The 11731-nt window shown below is 34.6% G+C and overlaps 3 protein-coding genes across 3 annotated transcripts; 2 read left to right on the forward strand and 1 right to left on the reverse strand.

Moving 5' to 3' along the window:
* Window positions 1-2716: 2716 nt before the first annotated feature.
* Window positions 2717-4845, forward strand: LOAG_08817 (hypothetical protein). The gene is made up of 5 exons (XM_003144347.2): window positions 2717-2927; window positions 3109-3262; window positions 3450-3549; window positions 3821-4017; window positions 4426-4845. The coding sequence occupies exons 1-5, from the start codon at window positions 2863-2865 to the stop codon at window positions 4582-4584; spliced, it is 675 nt and encodes a 224-aa protein (XP_003144395.1). The 5' UTR covers window positions 2717-2862; the 3' UTR covers window positions 4585-4845.
* A 615-nt stretch (window positions 4846-5460) lies between these two features.
* On the forward strand, window positions 5461-8831 carry LOAG_08818 (hypothetical protein; the record flags this gene model as incomplete). The annotated part of the gene is made up of 7 exons (XM_003144348.2): window positions 5461-5801; window positions 6103-6379; window positions 6607-6815; window positions 7041-7274; window positions 7544-7690; window positions 7852-8076; window positions 8655-8831. Exons 1-7 carry the CDS (start codon window positions 5532-5534, stop codon window positions 8829-8831), a joined length of 1539 nt encoding a protein of 512 aa, XP_003144396.2. The 5' UTR covers window positions 5461-5531.
* Window positions 8832-9178: 347 nt separating this feature from the next.
* Window positions 9179-11583, reverse strand: LOAG_08819 (HIV TAT specific factor 1; the record flags this gene model as incomplete). Its single annotated transcript, XM_003144349.1, has 9 exons — window positions 9179-9322; window positions 9564-9653; window positions 9732-9828; window positions 9896-10065; window positions 10119-10238; window positions 10383-10465; window positions 10535-10688; window positions 10925-11154; window positions 11487-11583. The coding sequence occupies 9 exons, from the start codon at window positions 11581-11583 to the stop codon at window positions 9179-9181; spliced, it is 1185 nt and encodes a 394-aa protein (XP_003144397.1).
* Between the last annotated feature and the right edge of the window lie 148 nt (window positions 11584-11731).

Below are 11731 nucleotides of genomic sequence, written 5' to 3' on the forward strand. Positions count from 1 at the left end.
CGTCAACCTTTTTTTTTTTTTTAAATGAAATGAGGGAGGAGGAGGAGGAAGAAGAAGAGGAAAATTTCGTGGGATGGAAGAAGGGTATTCTGATTACACCTCAGGTAACAGTCTTCTTTTCATTCTTTATAGTTTGTATCATCCTGCGAAAATCCCTCAAAACAAAATTTGTTAGCTGAAATCTTTTTAATGGAATGCCTAGGTGATATGATATACTGTAATTTCTTCGAATAAGTTACTGATTCATAGCCAAGAACAGTGGGATTTTTTTTACTGATTCATAGCCAAGAATAGTGGGATTTTTTTTTGTGTCCAGTGCTTTGTAATTGCTTGATCCTTTCCCAGCTGCATATCTGTTACTGGTGTTCATTTACATAAAAATATTCCTTGGCTTCTTTTATTGATATCACTGCTTATTTTCCAATGCTAACAGTTGCGCTAAGTACATATTTAAAGCCATCCAATCACTATTGTCAATAAGTAAAATACGGTTATTTTTAGTGGTCTATTCAATACTGACCATTGGGTCAGTAATAGTTCACATTGTTGATATGCCTTTTCTTATACTAAAACTTTATTAGAATCTCTCCATGTATTAGTTAAAAAATGCTTTACACAAAGTGAAAATTTCAGCCTTGCTAATAGGCTATATTCTTCAAATCTGTTCCATACTAGAATCCTTTAATTATACTGAAATAAGAATGCATTTGTAGATTCTATGGGATTCTGAGGAAAGTTTCATTCCGCAAATGAAAAGATATTTTAGGATACATATATTACCTCCTATTCTTCTGTCCTAACACTAAGGATGAAATCTAACAGGAAGGTCAGGAAATGCTCAGGAGAACCTGTTGTGTTCTTTTTATTCTGTGTTCTTTTTATTCTGAATTTCAAACATATTTTATAACAAATTTAAACGAAACATTGAAATCCTTCTAATAAAATTTCCTCTTAACAATCGATTTAAACGAAGAAAGGATGTAATCAGTATTCTATCGGCGATACATACCGGAAATGTTATGTTACAAAGGATTATTTGCATGTATGATTGTTTTATATTTTTTCTTCTACCGAATTTCTGTTCGTTTAAAATCGTGCCATGTTGATCTTCCTTTGATAGAACAACGATAAATTTATCACTCTGAGAACTGTGTGAACTGATAACCTTGTCAGAAAATCCAGTCGCTTAAGCATATTTCTTCATAAATACGATCAACTGATTAAGCATCTTTCTTCATCATCCGGTCAATTGCTTAAACATCTTTCTTCATCATCCGGTTAATTGCTTAAGCATCTTTCTTCTCATCCGGCCAATTGATTAAGCATATTTTTTTATCATAAGGGCATAATATATGCACGATGTCTGAACAGTAAATTCTATATAATCACATCACATATGTAATCGTATTACCTCACATTAAATGAGCCATAGATTAAGCTAACGCTCAATATGTGAATGATGACAAATGTCGTAGAAGTCAGGTCAGGAATGACTAATTTAGTTCAACTCAACCCAATAGTTACATGCGAGTTCTTCCAACATTGTATGAATATAATTAATATGGAAAGGTCGTGCTATTTTTATGTAAAATTTGCGTATATGAATTGAAAATTTTCCAATTAAATAGTGATTATTTCTCTGTCTAAACTGGAAAAAGAGAGAGAAAGAGAGCGATGAATAGTTAAGGAGAAAGAAGTATATTAGTCTAGGCTTTTTAATAAACCAGTAGTAGTACGCATGCTAATTCGATTACTCCTTTTGGAGAATTGATGTATTTGGATTCAGTGTATGTGGGAATCGTTGTATATGATGCATGCTAGGATGTATGTATGTGTGTATGTGTGTGTGTGTCTGTATGTCTGTGTGTGTGGATACATCTGGTTCTATATATGTCCGATGTATGTGAAGCCTAGTTCTTTGTATGTCGATTTAGGCTTGTCTCTCGGTGTATCCTTGAGCCTCATCTATACATTTTGGCCATGATGTCTTCTGCAAATCTCATCCATATTTCACTCAAATTCATCTCTCTCAAATTTCATTCATTCACTAGATTAGCAAAAAAACTTACATTGAAATGTGTCCCATAATCCAATCAATAGTCCGAACTTGTAGATTGTCCCCTAATTCAATCAATAAGATTAATTTAACTTATAAGATTAACTTTATTCTTCCCGAATTCAATCGCTAATCTTCAACTTGTAAGCTGTTCTTTCTCATTATTCTTGAGTTTCATACCTTTTCTTGTCTTATTCTCCTCCATGACTCTTTCGCTTTTCTATAACTGTCATCCGTACTATATACTCACCTTGCTTTGCTCTATCAATGGATTATCTCAAAAAAAATTCGCAATTCACAATTTCTGGAATCTCAGAACCGTCGCTTTTCTTCCTTATCCTTCCCGTCTATTTTACTCATTTATATTTTGTAAAATTAAAAGAAAAAAAATCAATAAGTCAGTTTTAGAATGAAATAAAATTAAAGTCATTTGTTAGATGCTAATCAGTCTCACCGTTTCACTTCCACCCATCTTCAGTCCACTTCTTTTTTTTCATCTTTCGCATCTGCTTTGAAAATATATCATAATTATCAAATTAGCTCATTATGATGACATATCGGTGTATGCAATTTGTTTTAGCCTTTTGACAATTGATGGTCGAAAAAAATTCGTTGGTTTGTAAACTCTCGAAAGATCCAAAAGTGAAATTTTTGATTCTTTTTCAGATCATTTGAAGGGTAAAGTTTAGAGAATGCGAATTATGTGATTTTTATGTGAGAGGGTGAGAGAAAAACGAGTAAAACTTTTGTTGTTTCGAGGAACCGCGGGAAGGATGGAAAACGAAACGAAATGACTGATACTGGAAATGGAAGAAGCTCACTATGATACTCCCTGGGAGTTCCTGCATCGTACCGCTTCATTTCCACCGCGGTAAATTGCTTATTGTTCGGTAGAGTGATACAGAAAATTATTTTTCCAAAATATTTCATATTTGATGTCCCATTCAGATGTGCGAGGGAGAGAGGTAAGTCTTGCTTTACTTCCTGACATCTTGTGAGAATCTTGAATTTGTTGCTCCTGTCATTGTCGCATGATATTGTGTTTTATTCAGAGAACGTCCTCACTCTGACTCATCAGAGTTACTGTTGGGGAAAAGATTAGAACGCTGCTTACGTATCCGTTGCTGTGAAATTGCAGAACAGCAAACGTCGTCGTCTTCGTGTCACTCACCGACTGTCAAACATAATCATGCTGTTATCAGGCAGGTCCGGCTAGTCGATTGTTCATTTTATCTTACTACCAAAAATTTGTATGAGAAATCAAATAGGTGAATTTTTAGAAATGTAAGACGTGAAAGTGAGTATTGTTATTATTTTAGATTTAGACGAATTTGTAAAATTAAGAAGTTTTGACAGGAAAGTTTCAATAGCGATCATGGTATGAGTATTGCAGAGAGCTACTCCGACGCAACTACTTGAATGTGATCCAAGACGAGCCTCGAGTACTGAGCTCGAACGTGGTCGTTTCAAATTCGGTATTAGCAGGTTACGAGGTTAATTTTTAGTTTTAGTTGTTTTTTGTAATTATGCTTAATGTAATTTTGAAATGAACTTTCCACTATGTGAGAAAACAATTAGTGCGCTTATTGATTTAAAAAGCTATTTAATTATATTCCTGAAACAGTTTGAAGGTAAGACATTCTATCATCAGTATTTTATATCAAAATCTTCAAGAGAAGTTTTTACATTTTGAGAAATTTTGAGAAACGAGGACTAAAAGGATGTCAAAAAGAGGAATAAAATTTAAAACGAGAATTTTGTCAGAGCGTACAAGTGGACGGGATTCACGGCGAAGTCGTTACCGCGAAGAGGAAATCATTCACAAGGGTATTGACCGGGTCGATGCGGAACGACAACTTGGTGACCAGGATATAGGCGCATTTTTGATTCGAGTCCGCGATAATGGAACGCTAGCATTATCGCTAAGAGCCAATAAAGGTGTACTACATATTAAGCTTGAGGTTTATCCTTTCAATCATGTTTTGGATTGAAAAAATTTTTCAAAGTTCAAAAGAAAGGTTCAAATATGGTATGAGACAATCCCTCCAAATCGATGATATAATGTAAATGGGAGAAGTCTCCCTAATTTATGCCTTCTGATGCGAAATGCTTTTCAGTAAGTTGCGATGTGGGGTAAGCATTTATCCCCTTATTCAAGGGGTTAGCAGCAAAACAGAACGGACAATGATCCAGTTGAAACAGTTCCTTCTGAAGGACAAGACGTAGAACTGAGAAGAGTGAGGCCAATGTCCATCCTCATAACTGATGCAAAATTGTATGCTACTCGCTAACAGTAGTTTTTGCTGCTAGTTCACTACCCATGTCGGTTGGCTTATCATTAATGATCATATGAATAACTATAAATTCAGCTTCGGGAAAATCGCTGGGTGCTCGGTGAAGGGCCAACGTTCGGTTCTATCGCCAGTATTATCAGTTTCTATCGCTGTCATGAGCTACCGATTCGTGGAGCGGATCGAATGTTACTTAGTAAACCGGTACTTGTTACTACTAATACTAATCATCCATAGCTATTATTGTGATCATGAAGTAGTGTCCGTGAATCCAAGAATTTTTTCTACTCTCTCCCATTCTCCCCCTTCTTTTCCTTTTTCTCTCTCTCCATCTGTTTATCATCTCGTTGCATTTGATATCTTCAAATTCATTTTTTTAATTATCATATTTTTTATCCTACATTATTTAGCATGTCACTGCTTTATTTTGTTTATCTCTGAATTTATGATATTCCATTTACGATATTCCTATCTGCTCGATACAATGATGAACCACTGACTTTTCGAATTGAATTATTGAAAAAAATAAAATAAAATATAAAGGATGCAGTTCTTGATCCTGGTGCTATTGTTATTATTGTTGTTGTTGCATTTGCACAACAAACAGGTAGAAATGAAGTACCAAAGAACTTAGATACTAAAAATACCAAGTAGTTGTTGACAACGATGGGAAAGAATCGATCTCTACATCCCATTCATTTACTACCACGGCCTTAATTTTAAGCACAATCGTCTTTTCGGAACTGCAATTTCCATTTGCAGCCAAAAAACGTGCAATTGTGTGATTTATTCTGCGATCGGAAAAGGGAAACTTGTTGTGGTGACGGAGAGGGATGAGTTGACAATGTTGTTATTTAAACGTATGAAAACTATAGAGCTATGAACTATTTCTGGCTAAATAAAACGAAAAATCCCCTTCTTGTATGATCTACTATCACTGTGTCTCTTTTTTTATATTCAGACATTTTAAAAATGTCAATCAAAAAACCTGTTTAGATACGTCCGGGACTTTGGCATGGGATTGTCAGGTATTATTCATATTGGCTAAGCAAAAAAGCTACCCTTTCGTATGTCCAGTTATATTGTTTAAATTTAATTAATTGAATTTTTCTTTTGCAGACTTTCGCTCAATTATATAATAAGAAAATGATACAGGTTGAATAAGAAAGGGTAAGAATATATTGATGTGTAAAGCAGTTCCTAACAGTTCCCCTCTATCGGGTCATCCAATCTCTTTTGTTGTTACACCTCCCTCTCCCCTCCATTCCATTGTATCATTTCCTATTTTTTCGTCTACTTCTACCGTAACTGTCTCGAGGCAAATGGATGATGTCGGATTGTTGGTTATTGGACCAAAATTTCTGCAAGATATTGGTATCGTTCTGGCGAATGCATCTAAGACTGTTACGAATAAGCTTTATGTTCGAGTAGCTACTGAATTGGACCTTTTCGAGGTTTGGTTTGAAATTTAATCTTTTCCCATGAAATATATTAATCGGATGGTACTAACTGCGTCTACTTTGTGATAATTACGCAGTTGACTGTGCAATCCATTAATTTTCTCATTTGAATGTGAATAGCACAGTATAAAGAAATAGAAAGAATGTAATGGTGCAATATAATACTGCTGAAACTCATTGATATGAATTATCCATTTATTTATGAATGTATCATTCAAAGGATAGGATTTGCCTTCCAATTGATTGCTTGCAAATCAAACTTCTTTCTCTCGTAAAATCTGCTAAATAACTTCAGGTTTTGTCGAAGGTTTATATAGAAGGATCGAAAATTTGCGATACGTTGGATATTCGAGTAATTGTTGATGATAGTCGAGAAAGAATATTTAAAACAATCATTAGTGAAGATAAAACGATTGAGTGTAATCGAACATTTGACAAACCATACGGCGCCGTTGTGCTTGGCGGGACGTTTGATCGTCTGCATAATGGTCATAAGATGCTTTTATCAAGAGCTGTAATGGCAGCATCGGAACGTGTAGTATGTGGCATTACTTGTGGTGATATGATTAAAAGTATGACTTCAATCGAAAAGGTTTCAGCTGTATTGCAAGGTCTAACACGAGAGAATTCCTTTTATTCACATGTTAATTTTGGATATGCAAGCTCTAGTTAAAGTATTGAAGTTCAGTTTTGTGATAAATGGTAGAATGGTGATTTCTAATCAAAATATTCACAAAAGATATTTCCCATGACGATATTTGTTGGGCAAAAAAAAGATGTTATCTGCCAAGTATTTCAGAAAAGGTATTGTGGGAGCTAATGGAACCGTTTGAAAAAAGGGCAAAAGCTGTGCAAGAATTCGTAGAAGATATCAGCTGCATTGTTCGTTGTGAAGTGCATCCCATCATGGATCCATATGGTCCGTCAGTCGTTGATCCTGATTTGAGGGCAATTGTTGTTAGTAATGAAACGGAAAAAGGTGGTCATGCGGTTAACGATAGGAGGAAAGTAACTTTTCAATTCTTTTATAGGATTTAGATTAGTTTTTCTTAAGAATGATTGCTGTTTTATAATAAAGAAATAATTTTATTATGGATCAATGGTAAATTAATATGTGAAACGATTTATTTCTTCTTAGCTTTTTCCAAAGACATATTATTGCCTGATTGTATGACAGCTCCTCGATCAGATCTTGAAAACAAAGAATTGTGCCAAATGAACCAATCATTTCAGGAGAGGAATCTTTCAACTCTTGATTTAATAAAAATAAACTTAATCGATGGAAAGGATGAATTAATGGGGGAATATAAGTTGAGTTCATCTACACGACGTCGAGCATTACTGGGAACGTTTTTAAAACCACTAAAATTCGAGAAGTTTCCTCGACCATTTGTTATTGGTTTGACAGGTGGCATCGCATCCGGAAAAACGGACGTTGCAAATTTCCTTTCTGAAAATGGTTGTGAGGTATATGATACGAAGTTTATTGGCCTTTGACAAAGAATCATATTAATATGAAACTTTATAAATGTTCGTTTCATATTTCAAAATATTGTGATATACCTGAACTTTTGGATATTGTGAAATTTCCTTCTTTCAATATTTAAAGCTACGATTCAGTAATTGAGGTACGGTTCCCGAAAAAAGACTTGTGTATGCAAACAAACATTTGCATAGGTGTATTTTCGACGCAGTTCGTTTAATCTTATGCTTGTGCTTAATGATTTCTTTTGCAGGTGATAAATTGTGACAAATTAGCTCATGAACTTTACGAGAAAGGAACTGTTATAGCAACCAATATTGCTACAACATTCGGCGACCACATTGTGCAAGATGGTGTGGTTGACAGAAAAAAATTAGGAACTATCGTATTTGCTGATAAAGTACGTCCATCTTCATTCACAGTGATAGAAATGTCAGCATTAACTTCATGTTGTTTAGTATTTATTGAGCTTAATGAAAGCGTAGTACCTTCACTAGGAGAACAAGCGAATCTGACGATTATATCAGAAAGCAATTACGTCAGTAACTTACAACTTTCCAGGAAAAACTTAAATTGTTGAATGATATCATTTGGCCTTTTCTAAAGAATAAGGTCAAAGAAACCATTGCGCAAAGCAAAGCGGAATTTGTTGTTGTTGATGCAGCAATACTTCTGGAAGCAGGCTGGGATACTGATGGAATACTGCACCAAGTATGGAGTTGTATAATACCCCCAACTACTGCTAAAGAGCGCATTGTGGAACGAGACCATATTACACCCGAGGAAGTAATTTTTACGTGTTTGAATAATTATTTCGTTTAATTTTATGGATAATTTTCCCAACATTTGCACAGTTTACTGTCGCTTGAAGAGAAATTGCTGTACTCCGAAATATGCAGAGCTCGTTCATTTTTTTTTCTTTTTTTTATGAATAACAAAAGAAAACCTATATGATGTGCATTACAATGAAGTAAAGCTTAGCAGTTCCAAAATACATTACTTTTTACCCAAACATCGACAATTCTGACACAGTACCCGTCGAAGCATATAAAACAATACAAGACGGGACTTAATAACCACATGACATATATCGTACACTTCACTTCATGTTGACTTAGCGCTTCCTTGAGCTCTAATATTCCATCTTTGTAACTTCGATTTTTCTATTCATATGTCATATAGTAGCTTATATTTCGTTCAAACTTTATTTTTCATCTTCAAACCAATCCAGGTTTCATGAGATGAATAGCTGACAGTAGAATCTCTTTTCTAGACCATATTTTTCATATGGTGCGTTTGTTGGAGCTTGAAAGATTATTCCAGTATACTGATAAAATGACTACAGCATAGCAGTTTTTTTATAGGCAGAAAAGCGAATCCATTCACAAATGAATAATTTGGAGCGTGTAAAACGAAGTGATGTTGTGATCTGTCCATTATGGGCATATGAAGAAACGAGAAGACAACTACTTCTGGCTTTGTCCGCGCTACGATCATTTGCTAATCAGCGTCTTCGGAAATATAATTCCGCCACTGCTTGAGCCTTTCTGCTCTCTGGTCTTCAGTTTCTGCTCTACAACAAGACATTAAAATGGCCAAAATAAATGGACTGATATCAAGATTTCTGATGAGCCTGCTCCACTCTGACTACTTGTCCTACTTCGCAATACAAAAAAAAAGGTTCATCATATAGTGTTTTTACCAACGAATGAACTTTTTCTAATGGTTATTCACGTATTGTTTTATATTGTGAATTTTCAACTGAATGTAAATATCTGTGAAAGAAAAAAGAAAGAAAGAATGATATGGATCATTTCTATGTCTACAAAATATCGCTTTTAAAAAATCAGTTCATTTGGAATTTTTTCTAAAATCTGTTGATCAAATCTTACATTGCGTATTTCGTCTTCCCGTCCCACAGTGTTACTGAAATTTGTCGACCATCTACTACACGGTCATTGAGTGCACGCACAGCTATATCCGAATGCTCGACATTTTGGAATGTGACACAAATCACGCCTTCTGGATTATTCTAAAATAAAAGTTGCTACCTGATATTAAGTGGAATTTAAGATCAACTGCAAGTTACAAACGAAAAGTTAAGTTTGACCAGTTTAGCCCACACTTTTTGTAATAATGAATCTCCAGTTCAAGGCTATGCTGCTAACTATGAATACATGATGGGCTTGCCACTTCAAACTAAATCATCCATCAAACAATGAAAGTTGATATGTGAATGGAAAGCAAACATATAACTGAGAAGGTAAATTTACGTCATGAATGGTAACTTTTTTGACAGTTCCAAATCTCTCGCAAACTTTTTTAACTTCTTCTTCCAAATCCAGTAACAAAGTAGCGTTCTTCTGCAAAACAGAAAGTCAGTCTAGAGAAAGGATTTGTCTCGCTAGAAATGAGCGACTGAATTTTGACAAAAAACAAACCATCATCTGCTCCAATGTAAACATGTTCTTCATAACAATAGTACAGTCACTAATTGGACGATAGTTCCGTGGTTTTTCCGGTTTCCACTCGAAGATTCTGGAATTGTAAATGTTCATTTCGCCGAAATTTTACCTAAATATTTGTACTTAACAAGAATAATTACCTTTCCTGACTTTCGATAAAACGCTTTTTCTGGGCTGCTGTAAGTTTCTTTTTCTTTTTTAATGGGTCGAATTCTCCTTTCATTTGGAATTTTGCTTTTTCGACTGAAATAATTTTTCCATCCACGTTCCAGCCATCCAGGATATCTAGGGCCATGATGACTGATTCTTTCTGGAAAATTTAGATGTATTGTCTGGAGTTAATTCTAAGAAAGTCAAGCTTACCTTTATATAACAGCATCTGCCATCTCCCTTAACCGAACCGTCATCATTCTTATAGAGCTTTATTTTTAGTTTGTTGGTCCTTGCATCCCGCTGTATGACACCGCATTTGCTCATTAACTCCTAAAACTGTTCCAACATTAGTTCTGTCGTTTTTAAGGCTTAATCTTATTAACGTTTTTCACACTTAAAAAATTGATAAAAGATCTAGCTGTAAATAAAAAAAAATGAAAAACAATATTAGTAACGCGAAAACCTTGAACTTACGATAAACGATTCTTCGGTTATACTGAAGGGCAGATTTGAAACATAGACTGAAGTATTCCTTTCTTCTTCAAGTTCCACCCAACCTGAAAAATCCGATTATACTGAAATTTAAAATGATTCGAAAAAAAAAAGGTGGAAGGAAAGCTTGCAACCTTGCTGTTCCTTCTTGTCGTGCAATTTGTGCTTCACAGGTTTAGGATTTTCAGATTTTTCATCTTTTTCTTCCATGCTTGACCCTTGTTTTTGGCCAAAATCATATTTAATACCATAATTACTGTGATATTGGGCCAAAAAATCTTCATTTATCTATAATATATTTGCATAATGATAAACAGTTAATGGAAAGTTTGATTTCCTCTTTAAATCCTCCATAATTTTTCTCATTCGTAAAGTAAACATAACCTGATGTCTAACATAAACTTTATGCAATTGCCCGAATACTGAAGGTAAGGAATAGTATCAGATAATGTTTGTTTCGAATATGAAATTTTCATATTTTGACAGGTTGGACAAAGCGTAAGCGTATTTTGCCAAATATGTACTTCTACTACTGGTAACCATTGTTGACTGATTTGATTCCACTCCATAGTAACACCATCAACAACGCAACGATATGGATTACCACTTATCTCGCCAACCGTATCAACTTCATCCCACTTTTTCTTTAAGTCATCGCTACTAGCTGTGATCCATTTATCCTCCTCATACACCAGAAAACCACCATGACCATCTTCGCAAAACCATTTCCCATCGATGAATCTTCTTTCTGGTTCTGAAATCAAAACTATTATGGCTGTTGGTGAGCTGATTACTAAATCATCATTTACCTAATATTCCAAAGGAAAATTTCAAAATTTAAACCAGAACTTTTCCACAATTCTTTTTCGCTATCTAATCTATACAATAGCTGTCTATATAATACAGTAGTGGAAATCCAAGAAAAGCCAAAAATCAAAAATTTTGGTTCACATTAAGAATTATGATGAAATATGCAGAAAATATTTCGCCATTTATTTGAGTTACTTTTTCATTATTTATTCTGCACTTCCTTTTAATACTCTAAACAGGATAATCAAAGTGATTCAATGAAACAGCAAGCCTTACCGGTTTGACTCACAGATGCATCATTATTTTCTGAATTACTTCCAGTCTGTATTGTGCTGCAACAGTCGTGTTTCTCAGCCATGCTATTAGCATTCATTATCGTCAGTTTCCAGTGCTAAAAATTTGCATAAATTTAATCATATCACAAAGTAATCGCCAGCAGTGAACAGCTTAAACCTTTTCTAGTACGCACATTTGCGGACGACAGATCGTGCACAACATATATATATATATATATATATATA

The sequence above is a fragment of the Loa loa genome (assembly GCF_000183805.2).
Source record: "Loa loa unplaced genomic scaffold supercont3.14, whole genome shotgun sequence".
In the NCBI taxonomy this organism is placed as follows: domain Eukaryota; kingdom Metazoa; phylum Nematoda; class Chromadorea; order Rhabditida; family Onchocercidae; genus Loa; species Loa loa.